Source organism: Neopsephotus bourkii, unplaced genomic scaffold (genome assembly GCF_033783945.1).
Source record: "Neopsephotus bourkii isolate Nb327-2 ecotype Australia unplaced genomic scaffold, CSIRO-AGI_Nbou_v1 NB_1825, whole genome shotgun sequence".
NCBI lineage: Eukaryota > Metazoa > Chordata > Aves > Psittaciformes > Psittacidae > Neopsephotus > Neopsephotus bourkii.
In genome coordinates this window covers 10,810,397-10,829,593 of record NW_026902298.1, presented here as the reverse complement: position 1 = coordinate 10,829,593, position 19,197 = coordinate 10,810,397, and the positions used below count along the sequence as shown (strand labels likewise).

The 19,197-nt window shown below is 54.6% G+C and overlaps 1 protein-coding gene across 3 annotated transcripts in view; it reads right to left on the bottom strand.

Annotated features, from left to right (window-relative positions):
• Positions 1–17,220: 17,220 nt before the first annotated feature.
• The window catches only part of AMBRA1 (autophagy and beclin 1 regulator 1), a 130,774-nt gene continuing 128,797 nt past the window's right edge, over positions 17,221–19,197 (bottom strand). For all 3 annotated transcript variants that reach the window (XM_061343529.1, XM_061343530.1, XM_061343532.1), the window contains one exon: positions 17,221–18,823. In XM_061343529.1, coding sequence (XP_061199513.1) covers positions 18,333–18,823 — 491 coding nt within the window. In that variant the 3' untranslated portion in view covers positions 17,221–18,332. The remainder of the gene's footprint in view (positions 18,824–19,197) is intronic.

The window sequence follows — 19,197 nt, the reverse complement described above, 5'->3', positions numbered from 1 at the left end:
GCCGTTCCACACGCCGCTGTGCCCCCCCAGATGTGCGGACCCGGACCCTCCGGACAGAGGTTGAGGGGGAAAGCGGAGACGGTGCCGGGCAGCGCTGCCCCCCCCGTCGAGGCTGCGGGCGGCGCTGTCCGTGGTGCTGCAGGGAGCGCTCCGGCCGCTCAAGGACTGCCCGCTGCCGTCCGCTGCCCGTCTGCTTCCCGCTGCCCGCTGTTCGCTGTCCCCCGCTGTCCGCCGCCGTCAGCTTCGGGAGCACCGGGGCCTCAAGGCGGGAGAGAAGGAAAGGGAAGGAGAGGCAGAGCGCAGCCCAGCACAGCCCGGGCGAAGGGAGTCCTCGATGCGCTCCCCGACCCCCAAAATACAGTTAAAAACCGGTCCTGGCACACGCATCCGCAGACTTGAAAGGCATGACGAGCTGTGCTGGGCTGTCACTAACACTCAGTGTAGGGGCTCTCCCCCAGGACCAAAACCATCAGCAGGCGGTTTCTCAATCATGTCACTGCCCCACCAGTTCTGCTTTCTCCTTCCATTGTAGTTATGAGAAAGTGACAAGCAAGAAGAAACAAATGGAGAGGGGGGGCAAGGAGGGAGGAAACCCATCTTCCCTTCCCTCCACACCTTTCCCTTCTCTCTGCTTCTACCTAGACCAGCTCTCTCAGCACCCCCCCTTCACTTGCTCTGTCTCACAGATATGCATGGGTATCATTTCCCCATCTGCTCGACTCTCACACATACACACATAAATACACATAAACAAATAAACGCCCCACTTTCTCCCTCCTCTGAGTGATCACAGTCTCAAACTAGTTCCCACATCCACTCCTTCACCTCCTCACCCTCCTCTCTTACATCTCTTGCTCTGGGAGGTAGCTCTTAACTAAAGGCTGGTGTTTCATGTCAATGTCTCATCTGAAACGTTAGCCAGATGTGCCCAGTTCACAGACATGACCTCTCTTCCCCACCTCCTGCAGTCTGGTGTCTTATCCCCGGAGATGAAACCACATTTCTGAACCCCAGCAGAGAGATCACTGTGAGATAACACAGACACTTTTCTCTGATGACACATCTCCAGCTCCGGGTGCTTCTCTGCACACTGAAAAGGTTAAAGCCTTTTGGCACTTGCATCCACCACTCAGCTGCTGCCTTTGCACACCAAGATGCCCCTGCTACAGCAGCCAGGCAGATACCGTCTTTATCTGGTCACCCTAGGCCAGATCCTGGCATTTCTTTAGTGAGTGTTCAGTCAACTGCTATTAATTTTCTTGCCTGTCTTTGAGGAGCGAGAAGACAAAGCTCTCCCCGCATCAGCTGGTGCAGAGCCACATGGCTGCACTGAGTGCACTGAGGCTGCACTGACTTTTGCCAGCTTAACATCTGCCCACACCATTTTTGCAGTCACCGGCCAAAACCTGGCAAGGGCTGCAGCTGGTCAGCTGGGGTCTCCGCACGCCAAAGCCCTGACCCCAAATAAATATCATCCTTTCACCTTCCTTCCCCCCCTAATGAAAATAATAATAGATTCACAATGGTTTGGGTTGGAAGGGACATTAAAGCTCATCCAGTTCCAGCCCCTGCCATGGGCAGGGACACCTTCCACTAGAGCAGCTTGCTCCAAGCCCCTGTGTCCAACCTGGCCTTGAACACTGCCAGGGATGGGGCAGCCACAGCTTCTCTGGGCACCCTGTGCCAGCGCCTCAGCACCCTCACAGGGAAGAACTTCTTCCTAATGTCTAATGTCCTCAACATAAAAAGGACATGGAACTGTTGGAACAAGCCCAGAGGAGGCCACGAGGATGCTCAGGGGACTGGAGCACCTCCCGTATGAAGACAGGCTGAGAAAGTTGGGGCTGTTCAGCCTGGAGAAGAGAAGGTTGCGTGGAGACCTCAGAGCAGCCTCCCAGTATCTGAACGGGGCCTATAGGGATGCTGGGGAGGGACTCTTAATTAGGGACTGTAGTGATAGGACAAGGGGTAACGGGTTCAAACTTAAACAGGGGAAGTTTAGATTGGATATAAGGAGGAAATTCTTTCCTGTTAGAGTAGTGAGGCACTGGAATGGGTTGCCCAAGGAGGTTGTGAATGCTCCATCCCTGGCAGTGTTCAAGGACAGGTTGGACAGAGCCTTGGGTGACATGGTTTAGTGTGAGGTGTCCCTGCCCATGGCAGAGGGGTTGGAACTGGATGACCTTAAGGTCCTTTCCAACCCTAACTATTCTATGATTCTATGATCTCAATCTCTCCTCTTTCAGGTTAAAACCATTCCCCTTGTCCTGTGCCTACAGTCTCATGTAAAAAGCCCCTCTCCAGATTTCATGTAGGCCCCATTTAGGCACTGGAGCTGTTCTGAGGTCTCCCCAGAGCCCTCTCTTCTCCAGGCTGAACAAGCCCAGCTCTCTCAGCCTCTGCAAAAACACCTTTGCCATGCTCTGGGTGAACTCATCTGACCGAGGAAATATCTTCTTCAAAGTCAATTTGATTGCACTTGAGTTGAGTTATTTGATTGGTCTCTTGTTTCAAACTACAACTCCCCATGGACAGACAAAAGACTGTAATGAACAGCAAGAAGTCTTCTTCCAAAGCTGATCAGTCATGGAGATAAAAATATGTAACCAAACTGAATACAAAACTTTTTAACTTCTAACTTAGCCTAGAGCTATGCTCTCCCATTAGTCAGAAGAAGCAGTTTCTGAAAGCCTGGATGCCCCATACATGCTCCATTTAGAGACAGCACTTGTTGCTCTTGCCTTGACATATTCACACATTCCCAGCCAGCGACTTCCACCAGCCCCTCTTGCTGCCACCAAAGTGCCCATCACCTTCCTTCCTAGCTCACGTAGGCACTGGTCATGAGAAACAGTAACTCCACCCCAGAGTCTGATCCCAGCTCCAACCCTTCCCCTGGCAACCCATGTTGTGGCACAGGAGGGACTTGTGGCTGCCCCACAGCAGGAGGCAGAGGCCAACCTGCCTTCATGTTCAGTGGCCCAAGCTAAGGAAGGGCTTTCCTTGTTCTCTTTTGAGATTAGGACCTGTGACAGTCTCCTGGCATCTCCTTGACTGACACAGCTCGGTCAGTCTTATCTGGAGAGTAAAAGACAGCACATGTCACCTTGTAGGGACCTGGGATACCCCTGGAGCTGGCCATTTTTCATGTAAGTGCACATCTCCCTTTGTTTCATCACTGTACATCCATCACTGTGCTCCCATCCTCTATTTTTGGATGGCTTCTTTGTCTTTCTTTGTTGTTTTCTTTTCAGCTATGCCCAGGAGCTTTGCTGTGCCTGCTGTCTAATCAGCAATCGCTGCTCTTCCATTAACACTTGGCAAGGCTCCATCAGGCTCCTACATCTCAAAAGCTGCCCTCACACCAAAACACCTCAAACATCTAGAAGCGGACAGAGCCTCTCCTCTCCCTTCTGGCCCTGGGGTGGGAGATACAGGGGCCAGTGGCAAGTGACCACCTTCGTGCTTCATCTTGGCTTGCAACAACTCCAACCCATGCTCACCCTGAGGCAGAGGAGTGCTTACCCCACCGGGTAGCGCAGGAGATGGGGATGTCTGAAGAGCAGTGGAGGCAGTTGCAGATCATTCACTCTGGTTTCCCTGACAGGCCTGGCAACATCCATCCATTATCCCTGAGAGATTCCCAACCGCTGTACTCACTTGTGCAGTGTAGCCAGCACCAGCTCCAACAGCTTAATGCCAGCCTGCGGCTGCTGAGGGATTTGGGGGTTCACCCTTGGTCCTGCAGCCCCACATTGATGGCAGGGTGAAGAAGCAACACACGTTCAGACACGTGCCTCAAGGACAAACCTGCTCACCACCATCCCTGGCCAGGCTTCCCCTTCCCAGCCCCAGCTTATAGAGAGATGCCCTCGTGACACGCTCAGTGCTCCCTCTCCTTCCTTTCTGTCCCTCTTCAAAGCACTCAGGTTTTCTTTCTGCCTCACACACACCTTTTCATGCTCGGCTTCCCCCCTTCCAGCACCAGATCCCTTTGCCCTCAGGCAGATCCAGATTGCCTCTCCCAACAGAGCACCGCAGGCAGCCAGCCCCCCTCCCTCCGACAGACGAACGCCCACAGACCCGCTGAACCCATCCACATGGCTTTAATATTCATAAAAGTCAACCTTAGTCTAAAGAAAATGTGGTTGATGATGATGAAAGTATTTACATTGCAAATCACTTTTAATAACCCTCCGGTAGTCAGCCTGGTGATACACGCTAGCTAATCCGTCTATCAGCCCAACAACAATACAAACCCAGCTCCGGAGAGGAGAAGCAGGGAGAGAACAAACAGGCAGTGACAGGGAGAAAGGCTCAGCCCCCCCTGAGCACCACCCCACGAGGGAGATGGGCATGAAGGCTTTGCTCAGCCGTCGGTGAGAGCATTAAAGCATTGACACAGGGAGCAGGAGAGGATGCTCTGCCTGCTTTTGGCCAAGCGAGGAGACATCCCAGGTACCCTGGAGGGGCTGCCAGGGTGGAAGGTGAGCCCCCAGGCTCACAGCCCCTCACTGCCATGGAGCTGGCATTGCCTGGTGGCAGACAGCTGCCTAAATACCAGGGTTTTAACTCAGCCCCCCTGCCTGTGCCCAGGGCTGCAGGCAACAGGGTGATGCCACCCATGGGTGGGCTCTTGCCCTGTGTATGTTGGTGGGTGAGACACAGCCCACAGGGACATGGGCTGCTCCCCTGAGCCAGGATCATGCCTGTGAGAGATGGGAGAAGGGACAGAACCTGGCAGTGACTTGCCCTTAAAGGGCATGAGTTGTGCATTCATAAAAGGGTTTGGAGCAGTGTAAAGTGTCTGAGATAGATATCACTCTCAGGTCACATTAGAATGGAACCTCCCACTGCTGCTCTCCCAGTTAAGGACACACAGAATGGTGTGAGCATGAGTCCTTCTTTTCCCCATCAAGCACAATCCCTATGGAAACAGCCTTTCCCCCTCATTCCAGCTGTCCCCACACCAGTCACTCATGGATGTGGGGTGGGCCAGGACCCAAAACATCCTGGGACAAAACCACGCTGCAGGGAGCAAGTGAAGCTGCAGGGGAAGGGGTACGAGGACTTGCAGGGCCTGAGGTGGAGGAGGGCATGCTGCTGAGAGAGGAGGAGACCAAAGGCACCCAGGATGCTCCACTACCTCAGCCAGGCCCCCAGGAGCCATCCACAGCCACGTCTTCTCATGCTCCATGGCATGCGTGGACCAGAGACAGAGGAACCAAAACACGGTGGCTGAAGCCACATTAGACACATCACTTAGTGCTCAGCTGCTGCCCAGCCTCGCGGGCTGCTCAGAGACACAGGGTAATGAAAGATCCTTTCATTATTTGGGAAATGTCATTTTTAGCACCACTGAGGGATACCAGAGCCACAGCCCCAGGGAGCGGGTGACTGTGTGCAGCCATGCAGCAGATGCAGCCGCAGCGGCCGTGGTGACACTGACACCAGCAGCACCCATTTCCCTGGGGTCCCTGGTAGGGCACAGCCAGGAGAGCAGGGAACAGCCACCCTGGCCAGGAAGCCAGGTGAGGACTAACCATAGGGTCCTAAAAAGCTTTGGGTTGGAAAGGACCTTAAGGCTCATCCAGTTCCAACCCCTTGCAATGGGGCAGGGACACCTTCCACTAGAGCAGGTTGCTCCAAGCCCCTGTGTCCAACCTGGCCTTGAACACTGCCAGGGATGGGGCAGCCACAGCTTCTCTGGGCACCCTGTGCCAGTGCCTCAGCACCCTCACAGGGAAGAACTTCTACTTTATATCTATTCACACCTGGCCAGTGCACACTAGTACAAGTCACACCAGCCCATGAGCATCCTCATGGTACCAGGGTACCACCCGACACCCATGCTCTTGGCTTGACCCCAGCTATCAGTGCCTTAACCCACGTGAGGGAGCATGGCAGGCAAAACATCAGACTTCATCTCACCTGATGTTAGCCCTGGGGAAGTTGGCTGTTGGGCACTGCTGATTGCTCAAGCTCATCCAAAGCAGAAGGGCACCCACAGCCAGTGCCTGCTGTGGCTTTCAGGGATGCGCAGGGAACACGCATGTCTGGAGAGAATTAGCAGCCTGTTGTGCTGCAGTATCCATAGTCAACAATTGTTTGCCTTTTGTGTTTTAAAGGATTGCTGCTGCTGCTATTTTAAGGTTGCACTCAGTTTTGTCACATTTGCCATGTATGCGTGACTCCAAATATTTCAGTATAATTGTTTTGTTGCAGTCCCCATTCTTGTGACTCTTACTTGTTTTCTGGGTAATGGAAGGGGGAAAATGCTTCTGAATCACTTCTTTTACACCTATTGTCTGGAAAACAAGAAAAGGGGAGGGAAAAGAGTGGAAATGGAGGGTTGTGCTGTTCCTGTGCTAGTTCCACACCACTGCAGAAGATGGGACGTCTCCCCCGTGCCCATTGTGCCCTTGGGGCCAGGCAGCATGCAGGCCAGGCACCAATCCCCCCTGGGCCTCCTGCCTGACCACCAGGGAAAAGCCAACAGAGGCTCAAGCCCCTTGCACAGATGAATTCGTTAACTTTCCAATTTGATAGCTCATTAACTCATTAACCCACAAACTCACTCACACAGCAGTGCCCGTGCTGCAGGGAGGGTCTCTGCCTTCCTCCCAGCACTGCACAGAGCACGGTGGCTGCCACCTCCCCTCCAAAGGCTTTGGGGTCAGTGGCCGTGCTGACACCTTGCAGCCGGGAGGTTGGTCTGTACCGTTTCTATGGGCTGCCATGCTCTGCATGGTGACTGATGCAGAGCTGCAGGAGAGGATGGCTGCAGGACACACTGGTGCACTAGCGCTGGGTTATGGGCATGGGAGCCAATAACCATCCATGGAGCCAAGACCGTGGAGCTGCAGTCACTCACTGGAGGAGAATCAGAATCAGCTGGTTTGGAAAACACGTTCAAGATCATCATCTCCAACCATTGCCCAGCACTGCCAAGGGCTCCAGTAACCCACGGCACTGAGGGCTCATCTCCATTGTGTGTGAACACTACCAGGGATGGTGGCTCCACCACTGCCCCAGGCAGCCTGTTCCAATGCCTGAGCACCCTTTGGGGAAGAGATTGCTCCTAATATCCAATCTAAACCTCCCCTGGTGCAGCTTGAGGCTGTTTCCTCTTGTCCCATCACTTGGTACTTGGCAAAAGAGACCAAACACCTCCTTTGAAGAAACTCATCCCAAGTGAGGAGACAAGCCCCAGCCACACATGGGCCCGAACCACCCACCCCAGCCAACCCATGGCTTGCGGCTCTCCCTGCTCTGGGGGTACCAAACCAAAACCAAGCCCCTCTGGGGTCTTCCTTGCAGCACCCCCTCCTGGCTCCTCCCCATAGGGGCAGGTATCCATCAGCCCTGCCCACAGCTCAGCCACTCTGCCATCACATTTAATGTCTGTTTGCTTTACTGCACCAAGTGTTTTAAAAGTGTGCCTTAAAAAGGTGCATTTCCCCCGTTTTGAGGTAATTGCCAAGTGCTGCTGGGGGACAGAGAGCTCTGTGTGTGCTCAGCCTCCTGTTTGGACAAGGTTTGTGCTCCACACACATACACTTGTCTAGCGTAGAGCTCCCATTAATGTTAGTGCTACTTACAGATGCCTTCATGGGGAAGGAAACTGAGAAAGGTGCAGCAAGTGTGCAAAAACCACAGTAGGTAAAGAAAACAGGAGTTGCTGTGTCCAGAAAGCATTTAACAGCCAGAACGAAGAAGATCCTCTCTTCCCCAGGAAAGATGCTGCCCATGTCCTGTATCTCCCTGCACCTCGCAGGGACCCTGCTGCCTTCATCCCATGGCCAGTGAGCGTGATGGATGCAGTGTCCACAGCACTCACACCTCCGCTGTGTGTGGCTGCCCCACTCCTCATCCTGATCCCAAACTTCTTCCCCAATGGAGTTACACAGTATCACAGTATCACAGTATGTTAGAGATTGGAAGGGACCTCAAAAGATCATCTAGTCCAATCCCCCTGCCGGAGTTCACCCCAGAAGAAGACCCCTGATCTGGCAATGGGGATGAAGGCAATGCGCTGCCACTGGGGTCTCCCATTCACCCCAGGCCTGTAGCCCCAGCACTCACCAAGGAGACTGCACTGCCCCAAGGCAAGACACGAACCTGGCTGAAGTCTCTTTTTGCTATGGCACGAGGCCATTTCCCGAGGCAGAGCCAGGGATGGAGACTCAAGGCTGCAGGAGCCTGTTCTCCGCCGGCCGGGCTAATAACCCTGTATTAAATTAGAGGCCAGGGTTCAGCTGCGGTTGGGTGGTTGGGTTTTTTCTGAGCTGTCTGCTCAGATTTATCAGTGTAATTCCTGATAGTGCCTTGTCGGACATCATTACGATAATCGCACTGCTGCGTCTGGCGGGCGAGCAGGGGGCTGCTGCAGAGCAGGAGGGCAGCGTGGCTGCGGCTGCCTGCAAGGTGCAGCCCTGCACACCCAGGACCACTCACCCCATAGCTGGGAAAGGGAGAGGCACGGGGGCACGAGCCCCTGCAAGGGGACTCAGTAGTCAGTATGTCACTGACAGAACCAGTGTGGCCATGGGAAGAAGACACCGAGAGAGGGAGGAACCAGCCCCCAGCCAAGGTGGGTCTCCATCCCTCAGATGATCTCATTGGGAAGCCTTGAGAGAGGGGGAGAGGGTGCACAAAATAACCTGAAGGATCTGGGGAAGCTGGAAATGAGCAGCTCCTGTTTTGGCATCGATCCCTCACCTCCCTTAATGCACAGTAATTGCATCATTTATTTAAATAAGGCGTCTCAGGGCAGAGAGTACAGCAGGAGGAGGAGGGCAGGAGGCTGCCAGCCCAGCTCCAAACATATGTCCATCCACCCATCCATCCATCATCCATCCATCCATCCATCCATCCAATCATCATCCATCAATCCATCCATCCATCCATCCATCCATCCATCCATCCAATCATCATCCATCCATCCATCCATGCTGCAGACCCTCTCCCCTCCAACAGGTGCTCCTTTACACACACACACGTGTGCACACACAGAGGCACACACAGCCCTCCCCTTCATCCTCCTCCACCCCACAGCCAAACCAGTTCCTACTCTGTCCTGGCACTGGTCCCACATCAGCCCCAGTGGGGGATTCCATCCTAGCTTCTCTCTGGGTACCCAGTGCCAGAGCCTTGCTTGTTGCAGGGAGATGCCCCAGCACAGCACTGCATCTTCCCTTCCCAGCAGCAGGAGCTGGCTGAGGAGCCCCCAGCACAGGGGTGATGGAGGTTTGGGATGTTCTGGACACGGCATGGAGCAAAGGTGCTTTTGGGAGCCCACTGATCCGCATGGAGCATCCCTCTCCCCTCCAGGCAGAGGCTGGGGAAGCTGCAGGTGGGTAATCACTTAAGGGAATAAATACAAATCCCAGCCCTGCCTGGTGTTTCTATTAATGAAAATGAGCCTGGGATGGGACCTAATTCCCAGCCCTTGGGTGACTGGGCTGGGGGATGAAGCCAAAGCAAAGGCCATGGCCAGGCAGAGCCAGGGAGCAGCCAGGGGCAGTGAGGGACCACAAGCCCCTTGCAAGGGGAGGGCAGGAATTTGGCCTTGTAACCTGGAGCTGCCAGCACCTCCAGAGAGCAAATGCTTCCAGCTGCCTCACTGGAGACAGGGTGTTAACAGCCACCATGGCTTAGGTGGGAGCAGGCCAAGGTCACTGCAGGATGGGGGGGGCTCTTCACACCCCAGCTCACAGCATCCTTTCCCCACTGGTGGTACCTGGGGGGTACCACCACGCTGCTGCTCTATGCAGGTACCTGGCTGAGCCACCCTTATCCAGCTCCTCCAGCCTCTCTTTGTGCGTCCCCCTGGGTGCTGCTCCCACCAGCATGGCTCTCCCCCTGATGCTGCCGTGCAGAGGGATGGCTGGCACCCCATAGTACAGCAAAAACCCCCAATCAGGTTCCCCTCTTGCTACCATAAAGAGGGAAAAGCCTATTTTCATAGATTTTCAGACCTACCTGGGTGAGAGCAACGGAGGGACCCTGCACTCTGATGAGCTGAATTAATTCATTCCCAGCTGAATACCTGACCCTAGGTAGGTTTTATCACTGAAGTGACAAAATACATCATCTCAGTGACAGTACTGCAAAAGAGGAAAGGAAGCAGCCATGGTCTTGTTTAGAAGGTAAAACTCTTCTATGAAAATCCATCGATTCCATCTGTTCAGGGCTTGGCAGCATCCCCAGCACAGGGGACAAGACATCTCTTGTCCTGTCCCATGGGGCAGGAGCACATCACCCATGTGAGCAACAGTGCAGGAGGACCCGTGCAGCACAGAGACCCTGTCCAGAGAGCACAGAGCAAAGCAAAGCAGTGCTTAATGAAATATCCCCAGTGAGCTAAAGATGCTGGCAGGGAGGAACAACCCCTTTGGACTGCAAAGGGCTGGTGCCAAACCAGCCAGGCTGCAAGCAGGGGACAGGACAGCCAACAGGACAGATCCCATGCTCCTGCAGGGCTCAAAGCGCTTTTCCAGCTATTTCCTAAAGGACAGGACCTGCTGCGTGTGCATCATCCCTATAGCAATAGCTGGCAACCCCTCGAGGGGATCCAACCAGCAACACCTCACCCCAGTGCTGTGCTCCAGAGCACGGTCCCTCATCCATCACCTCCTCAATGAATTGAGGCCAACGCACCCCTGGCCCAGCCAGAGCCTTACCCCCAGCCTGGAGCTGGGATGCTTCAAATAGCTGTGCACTGTGCTACAAATTGGACTTCGATGAGGTCCATTAGGGCATCTGGACGGCCTTAAACAGCCGTGATGAAGATGGAGCAGGGGATGCTTGAGGCAGGAGGAACCTCAGCGGTGTCAGCGCTGTTCACCAGATTTACATTAGACATCAGGAAGCTCTTCCCTGTGAGGGTGCTGAGGCACTGGCACAGGGTGCCCAGAGGAGCTGTGGCTGCCCCATCCCTGGCACTGTTCAAGGCCAGGTTGGACACAGGGGCTTGGAGCAACCTGCTCTAGTGGAAGGGGTCCCTGCCCATGGCAGGGGTTGGAACTGGATGAGCTTTAAGGTCCCTTCCAACCCAAACTGTTCTTTGATTTGATGATTTGGTACTCACAGCCTGGCTTTGCTCTTGGCCAGCAGAGCCCATGAATCTGCACCACCCTGGGGTGCACCCACGGATGGATGCACCCAGAGCATCATCTCCAGACTGCCCCACTCAGACCAGTGCCATGAGCTGCGAGGGAGGCAGCGCTCCTAGGAAGGAAAGCCCATGTCCACTGATGCACACAGGATAAAGAACACCTTTTGTGGCACCTTGGAGCCCCGGTGGGGTCTTAGCTCTTATTCTCCAGATTTGATTTCCAAAGTAACTTCTAGGCAATGAGCTCAGCCCCTCAGGGTTTGTAACACACAGGGTGCTGCTCATCCCCTGGGACCCCGGCCACCCTGAGCTCCCCCTGGCTGCACGCAGCCCCATCTCACTGCTGCGACCTACATTCCACCTCCCCACACATACGGCATTGCACTGAGCTGTGTTAAACCCACAGCCTGCTGGATAGGGCCAACTTCCCATCGGGCTGTCAGGAAGTATTATGTCAAATACCTTACAGGAGCCTAAGCGTATTGTGCCGACACAGCTACCTCTGCCATCAAACCTGAGGTCTCATCAAAAACAATGCCAGGTTCAGCCATCCTCAGTGCCTCCAGAGCAAACCCATCTCCGGGGCCGCTCCTGGATCACTGCACCCAGGGCTGCAGCTCCGCAGGGACCAGCCTGAACCCCCCCAGCCAGGAGCTGAGGCACTCGTGTGACTTGGGAACCAAGAGTCCTCGGAGCAGGATCCTTCCTCCCACCCTGTGCATGGCCACGGAGGATGGAGCAGGTGGGAAAGGCTGGGTAACCTTGCGCTGTTACCGCTGCCTTTGCATGCTCAGCTCTCCTCCTCCTCAAACACTGCACCCCATGGCCCAAGCACCCCCTGTGTGTTACAAACCCACCTTGTCCTTCCCAGTGCCCCTCATTGCCGGTCACGCCGGGCCCTGGAGCCCAAAAGCTGCTGTTTCATGGCTGTGCTCAGCCCCCCCTCAGCCTCGAAGCAGGATCAGCCCCAATCCCTCAATAATAATGGTTCAAATTAGCATTTGCTTTGATGGAGGTGATCCGCAGGGGCTGCTGGCAGGGCTTCCCTGGGCACTTGTGCAGTGGGCAGGCAGGTGAGCGCAGCCCTCACTTAAACACACTGCAGCACTCTAACATCAGCCTCCCCCCTGGCCACCAGTCAGCCTTCATTAGCCCCTCTGAGCCTCCTCTAGTTCTGTGGCCAAAGCAGGATGGAGCTTGCAGCACCTACCCAGGCACAGAGCCCAGGCCAGGGACCCCATGGGGGGTGTCAGCTCCATGGGGAGCAGCCCTGCTCTCAGGAGCAGGCAGATCCAAGGGGAATGACCCCCAGGGGAAGGCAGAGCTTCATCACCATAGGGAGATCTGACCAGGAGCCAGGGGAAGGAATGGAGCTGGGTTTAGATACGAGGCATCAAAGCGTAACAGAGCCCAGCAAAGGGCTCTGGCTTTCAGCAGAGCCTGGTCAGCAGCCAGCAACCAGCACCCCGATAACAGGGATGTGCTCATCTTCCCCTCCAAAGCCTGCCATGGAAACAAATGATGTGTGAATTGAAGCTCCCTGCAATGGGGTGGCAATGCCCATCTTCCATCAGAGCCAGCCCCTGATCCAATCAGGGTATTACTGTATTATTGAGCTGGAGATTGAGGGTTTAATAACAGGTTTTAATAGCTACGATGGTATCAGGCGTCCAGCATTAAACTCCAGGAAGGGACATGGCTTTGTGTGCTCTGAGGCAGCAATTGCATGCCAAAAAATCCTCGAGGATGAAAGTACTTTCACCCCTGCAGCAAACTGATGCGGGTTCATACACAAATGTTGTCAATGGGGGCGTAAGCCCAGGTTTGCCAAGCACCAGCCTTTGAAACAGCCCAGGAGAGCATCCTTGCCCTTGGGCACCCACACCTTGGTTCATGGGAGAGCCCCAGCAGCACAGGGCATGGGGAGAGCCCTTGCACAGGGACCTCCTCTCCTCCTGGACATCACCCTGGGAGCTGCCGGCCTGGAGCAGAATGGGTCTGGGGAAAGCTGTAGGAGCGCTGTACCCATAGCATGCACCTGGGTGGGAATAACGGCCTGGACACGTAGCTCAGCCTAAGGAATAGAAGGGGCCAAGCCTAAACTACCGTGGCAGCTCCCGTTTTCGCACAGCCTGCACAGTGTCTGCTGTTCACCCAGCCTCTGCAGAGCTGGAGCTCGGAGGGTAAAGGGGGAGGGCTAGGGAGCCTTGGGAAGAACGTAGCCCTCAGAGTTCAAGCTGGAGCAGGGCTGGACACAAGGACAGGAAGGGAAACCTCAGTGTCTGCCACAGGCCACAAGCCAGCCTGCAGCTCACCATCCTGCCAGCTACAGCTGCAGGGAGGCTCAGTGAGTGCAGAGCCCCTCTGATGGTCCAGTTTCAGCAATGGGTGCTCCTGGAAACCTCGGTTTCTGCCTCCTGCAGCAGTGGCACTCGCTTCCAGCTCACCGCTCCATCATTCACACCTAGCCTGTCCCATGGAGCTGTTTGAGCTCAGGGCCCCAGTGCCTCCCACATGGCATCACCAAGCTGGAAAAGCCTGGTCTGGCTCCTCAGGCAAGGCCCTGGCACAGAGGATGGATCCTGGAGCTGATTTGGATGGGAGCAGAGAGGAAGCCTCACACTCCCCTCTCGGGGATGCTGGCAGCTCCTGGCTGGGATGGAGCTGATGCCCGGGGCCAGCATCCCAGGAAGGACTGCTTGATCCCTGCCAGCTCCCACCAGTGCCACGCACCAGCAACAACTGCTGGAAAGGCAAAACAAACGGGAGCGGAGGGAGAGAGCTGAGAAGTGCGTCTGTGGTGGGGAACAAACCCCTGCACTGAGCGGGCTGTAAGGAGCATCCTGCCCAGGAGCTATGCAGGGGCAGCAGAGCAGGGAGGAGAGGCCCCCTCGTGTGCCTCCTCCAGGCAGAGGTGGCCGTGGTTTGATGTTGTTACTCCTGGGGATATTCCACTTGGACACAAAATACTCCACAGTGATAACAATCAGCCGTTGTTATCAATGGACTCCTAATCTAGGCCATGCTTTGCCCAGAAAGGTTGGACCAGATGATCCTTGAGGTCCCTTCCAACCTGGTGCTCTGATGCACACACTGCACACTGAGATCCCAGTTAGCAGTGGATGGCTCACATGCTGCATCCTCTAATTAATCTGCCTCTTCCTGTTGGAGAATAGCTCCTCTGATAGATGGGATCCAAGCAGAAAGGGGAGCTACCCCCTGGCCAGCAGCCTGAGCAGTGGGCAGAGCACCTGGCTATGGAGTTCAGCTTCCATTCAGTAATGCCAGGGAGGAGAGATTCCCCTGCACTTGGCTGTGACCTGGTCCCTACCCAGCACAGCTCCTGGCCAACACGCACCACCCAGCTATAGGGGTCACCCCACACTGGCCACATGTGGGTATGGCGTGGGACTTCTGGGAATCAAATGGAGTTGCTGGAGATGGAGCAACAGGTTAGCAAGGGAGACATGGCATAGAACACAGGGGTCACAGGGACAAGTGCCGCACCACCTACCAGGGCTTCGCAGCCCCCATGGACCCCAGGTCTCCCCTCCAGGCAGCACTGGTTTGGTCCCAGAGCATTCACCACCTGCAGGTGAGCACCGTGAAGGATTCATCCAAAGCCCCCTTCCAGCACAGCAGCTCCAACCATTGCCCCAGGCTTCTGGCACCTTCTCTGCCAAGCTACCCTAAATAAGCCCGCATCTTCAGCTGTTCCCCTCCTCTTCTGGCTCATTATGGCTTTTAGAGAACACTGGCTCTCACCAAACCCAACCACCCCACCATTAACCTCTTTCCACACCAGGAACTGGCTGTTGCTTTTGCCTCCAATTCCCACCTCAAACAGCTCAAGGAGGACTCTACCCCTCACCCTTGAGGTGACTCAGTTGCTTTAATAGCTTCTGATGAGGGATTTTATCAAAGGCCTTTTGAAAGCTAAATAAAACCCTTGTATTTCTGCTTTCCCCAGGATTTTGTTAGCACATTTAAAGGCTCCTGACAGGCTGAGGATGAGGAAAGCTTTGGTTCTTCAGATTATTTCCTGCTCCTACGCAGCAAAGCTCTCACTGTGCCTCCTAAATTGGGCCACCAAGCACACACAGCTCTGCCCGGGTTTCCTCGGGCAGATCCTGTTGAATCTCCACGTTGCTCCTGGCAGGACACTTGCCTCAGCGCTGCGTTATCACACTGCAGAGAGCAGGCAAGCTGTGAGCTTTGCTGCTGTGCTTGTCCTGGATGTGGGCAATGCCACCGCCTCCTGTTCTGTGCAGGGCTCCAGGCCCCAGTCATCCCATGGATGCAGATCATAGAAACATAGAATAGTTAGGGTTGGAAAGGACCTTAAGATCATCAAGTTCCAACCCCCCTGCCATGGGCAGGGACACCTCGCTCTAAACCGTATTACCCAAGGCTCTGTCCAACCTGGCCTTGAACACTGCCAGGGATGGAGCATTCACAACCTCCCTGGACAACCCATTCCAGTGCCTCACCAGCCCCAGCAGATGGTACAGGTCAGCTCAGTCCTGCCCAAACCAACCAGGGAACACTGCTGGGACAGAACAGGGTAATCCAAGGCATGGAGAGAGTGTCGCTCATAGAATCCCAGACTGGTTTGGGTTGAAGGGACCTTAAAGCTCACCCAGTTCCAACCCCCTGCCACGAGCAGGGACCTTCCACTAGAGCAGGTTGCTCTGAGCCCCTGTGTCCAACCTGCCCCACTGCTCCTGCCTTAAGCCCATATGAACACAGGATTCAGGCTGCAGCCGCTACCAGCCTTTGGCCAGAGCTACAGAGCAGCTTAGGAGAAACATCAGAGCTGCTGCTCTGATCAGGCCTCCATCCTTACCTCATCTGGAAGAGTTTCCCCTACAAGTGTGGAATGAAAAGCTGCTTTGGAGCTTCAGACATGTCCTGAGTCGATGTCAAAAGCAGCAGCTGTGGTTTGCTCCAGCTCCCACTGGAGCTCATTTACTTGCTCTGCCACCATCTCCAATGGGGAGAGGACTGGACCAAGGGAAGTCCTCAGCAGAGCAGGGTTCAGGCCTCTGCACAGCACTAGAGCACGACATCCCAGGAGACCTCTCCAGTCATGATGGAAAGGTTTCTGTAGGTAGCTTGGCTCTGGCCATCTGTAAGTGCTCTGCAACACATCTACCAAGAACGGGCCCCAAGCCTCTTCCAGGAATCATGCAGGGAGAGGGAAGGAGCTGCCAGGCTGAGCTGAAGCAGAAGCCTTTTTCTGCAGGCTCTGTTTCAGTCTGTTTTCAAGCAGAGCAGTAACCAGCCCTGCCCAGCCCTGCCCTGTCTGCCCAAGTCTTGAGCCGAGACATAGCTCTTCCAGCTCCCAAATGCCAGCACATCCTCAGGCCACCCCACATGGAGGCAATACAGGGATGCACGAAACCCTCCTCACCGCACAAGGGAATCCCGTTTTTCAGCCAGCTCTCCTGTCAGACCAGGGATGTGGTTGGCTCAGGGCAGGTTTTAGAGCCTCATTAACACTCTGCAATGAGGCCTGGCAGCAGCTGATTTGATTTAAGGTTCATTTCCAGGCTGTGATTTAAGAGAAGATTTGCTTAATGTTCTTTAACAGACTCTTCTGACTGGGAGCTTGAGTGCTGCTTAATGACAGCCTTATTTATTGTAATGTCTTTGCAGGGCAGGATCCAGAGGAGCCAGGCAGGTGCTCAGGCAGCAGGGAAGCATCCCTCACCGCAGAGTGGTAACACAGGGACATGCATTCCTTTATCCAGAACAGCCAGACACTGCACCCCTTCTCTGCATTGAGAAGTCAGCAAGACTCTCTGCTTGCCTGGGATAGAGTGCTGCATCTCCACATACCTTTTTGAGCAGGACAAGAGAAATGCTTCTCTTTCTCCCTGCTGCAGTACTTGAGCAATGGGAAACACAGAAGTGCCTGCTCATCTCCAGGCTGATTAAAAGGCAATCTGCAATCAAGGCTCCACCATGCTCCTCCCTGGTTCCCAGTTTTGGGCTTTCAACTCGAAGGCTGAGCCTGCTTTCCTCCTTGAGCTTCTGCTGTTACCTATCCCCAGGGCCAAACACCGAGACAACAGCACACAAATGACAGTAGGTCAAGCAAGGGTTTGTCATATTTTAATGACATTGATCTTTGGTGTTTCCCTCGTCAGCACTCACGCTCTCCCCGCCCGTCCTCCACAAGCCTGCTAGGGATGGAGAGTTACAAACGAAAAGGAAAATCACATTTGAGACTAAAAACAAAGTATCAGAGCCTGGAATTCTCCACTAGAAACTACATGTACAAGGTCAAGATTTCACATGCAACACCTTACATCACAGACCCATACCTCACACCCTGGCCTGGAGCTGAGAGACATTTCCTGCCCCCTTGCCAAGGAGGTGCAGCTCAGTCCTGGCAACACGAAACCACTGGGATGGCTCATTCATGGTAATATTGGCACAGCTTAGAACATCCTTGCGTGAACTGCATCCTGACTAGAGAGCAGTAGCCCTTGTCCCTCTCTACCCATCTATACATCAGCTCTGCTGAGGTTCCTGCCAAGTACTACACTAACTCTCTAAAAAGGAAAGATGCCCACCCCTGAACTTATCCTGAGCCATGCAGGTTATGGCAAAGCCCAGTTCTTCCCAGAAAAGACCATAGTGCAGACAGGAGAGGCCTCAGAACTCCACACTGAGGGGGAAGCGGAGCTGTGCCACGGAGTGGGGCTGTGGCCTGGAAGACTCCTCCACTCCAGCAATAGAGCTGGAGCATCACACCCAGGTTTGCCCAGTAGGACTGCCTGTCTCCAGAAGGATGCTGCAGGCCCCCTTTCCTTTCTTCACTGTACTGATCAGCCCCTGGGTATAAAAGGGCAGGAAAAGGAAAGGAAAGAAGCTTTACAGAGGATGACACTGACCAAGCTGCAGGGTTAGGGCTGAGCTCAGGGGATCCCAAGGGGCTTTAAAATCTGCCTGATGTGCAGCCAGTACACTTCATATTCCTGTTAACTCTTCAGCAGTGGGAATGTTGGAAGTTATGTACGCTTTCTTCCCCATGGCTTCCCTTGCAGTCCTTATTCTTTCCCCACTCACCCAGGACAGAGAAGCCCTCTGAACCACCAGCATCCTTTCAGAGCCACGTGTTCCTACTCTTCCAGCTCCTGGCCAGCTGTGAGGTACAGGTCTCTGCTGAGCAGTACAAGGGTAGCACCAACACACAACTCAATCTCTACCTGTTCCGCGACTCCCCACTGGTGCTGTCATTATTATAGAAGTTGGTACTGTCAGGAAGATGGTTATTATTAGTTAGGTCACTGTATTCAATTGGTCCCTCAGTGTCCATGGAGGACTGGGCCTGCTCTGGCAGGTCCAGGTCACCAGCGCTTTGTCCTTCACTCCCACCAGGGGCTGTCCGCGGGCTCAGGCCATGCTCCGAGAGCTGCATGGACTCTGAAAGGATCCGTCCCTCCAGCTCAGCTGCCATCTGCTGTGAGGTGGACTGCAGTGCTGATGTGCCCTCAGCTCCAGTGGACTCTGCACCGGTCTGAGAGCTGCGGTGGATCCGGTGGCTCACGATGATGTTGTTGCCAAAGCCGCCCATGGACGCCATGGTGGTGCTCTGCTCCCGCTGGACCACAGCGGTCATGCCACCTTCTGTCATCAGCCTTTGGATCCTGCTCAGGGCATCCTCCCCACTGGCCCCATAGTCTGGACCTTCACCTGCAAGAGAAAGCAGAAGAAACTTGGATGTACAAGGCAAGCTACAATACAAAGAGAAAGCAATGCTGGGTAGATGCATCACACAACGCACATGTGCTGGGATAGAAGATGGGGTTTGTTCCAGAGCGAGCCCAGCATTTTAGAGAAATAACTTTTGGTGAGTGCCAAAGGCACTGAACTCTGTCAAGAAGACCTTTGCCAATCCCACAGGTATCCCTCACAAACCTGCATGCCCAAGCCCTGGAGAAGCAGCTCTTACCTAGCCATAGAGGTGGGGAAAAAAGAGGACTCAGAAGCGGTGTGTTTTCTCACAGCTGCAGAGACAGCCCAGCCAGTCCTCCAAAGCGGGAGGAAAAACCTCAGTTTGCCCTGCA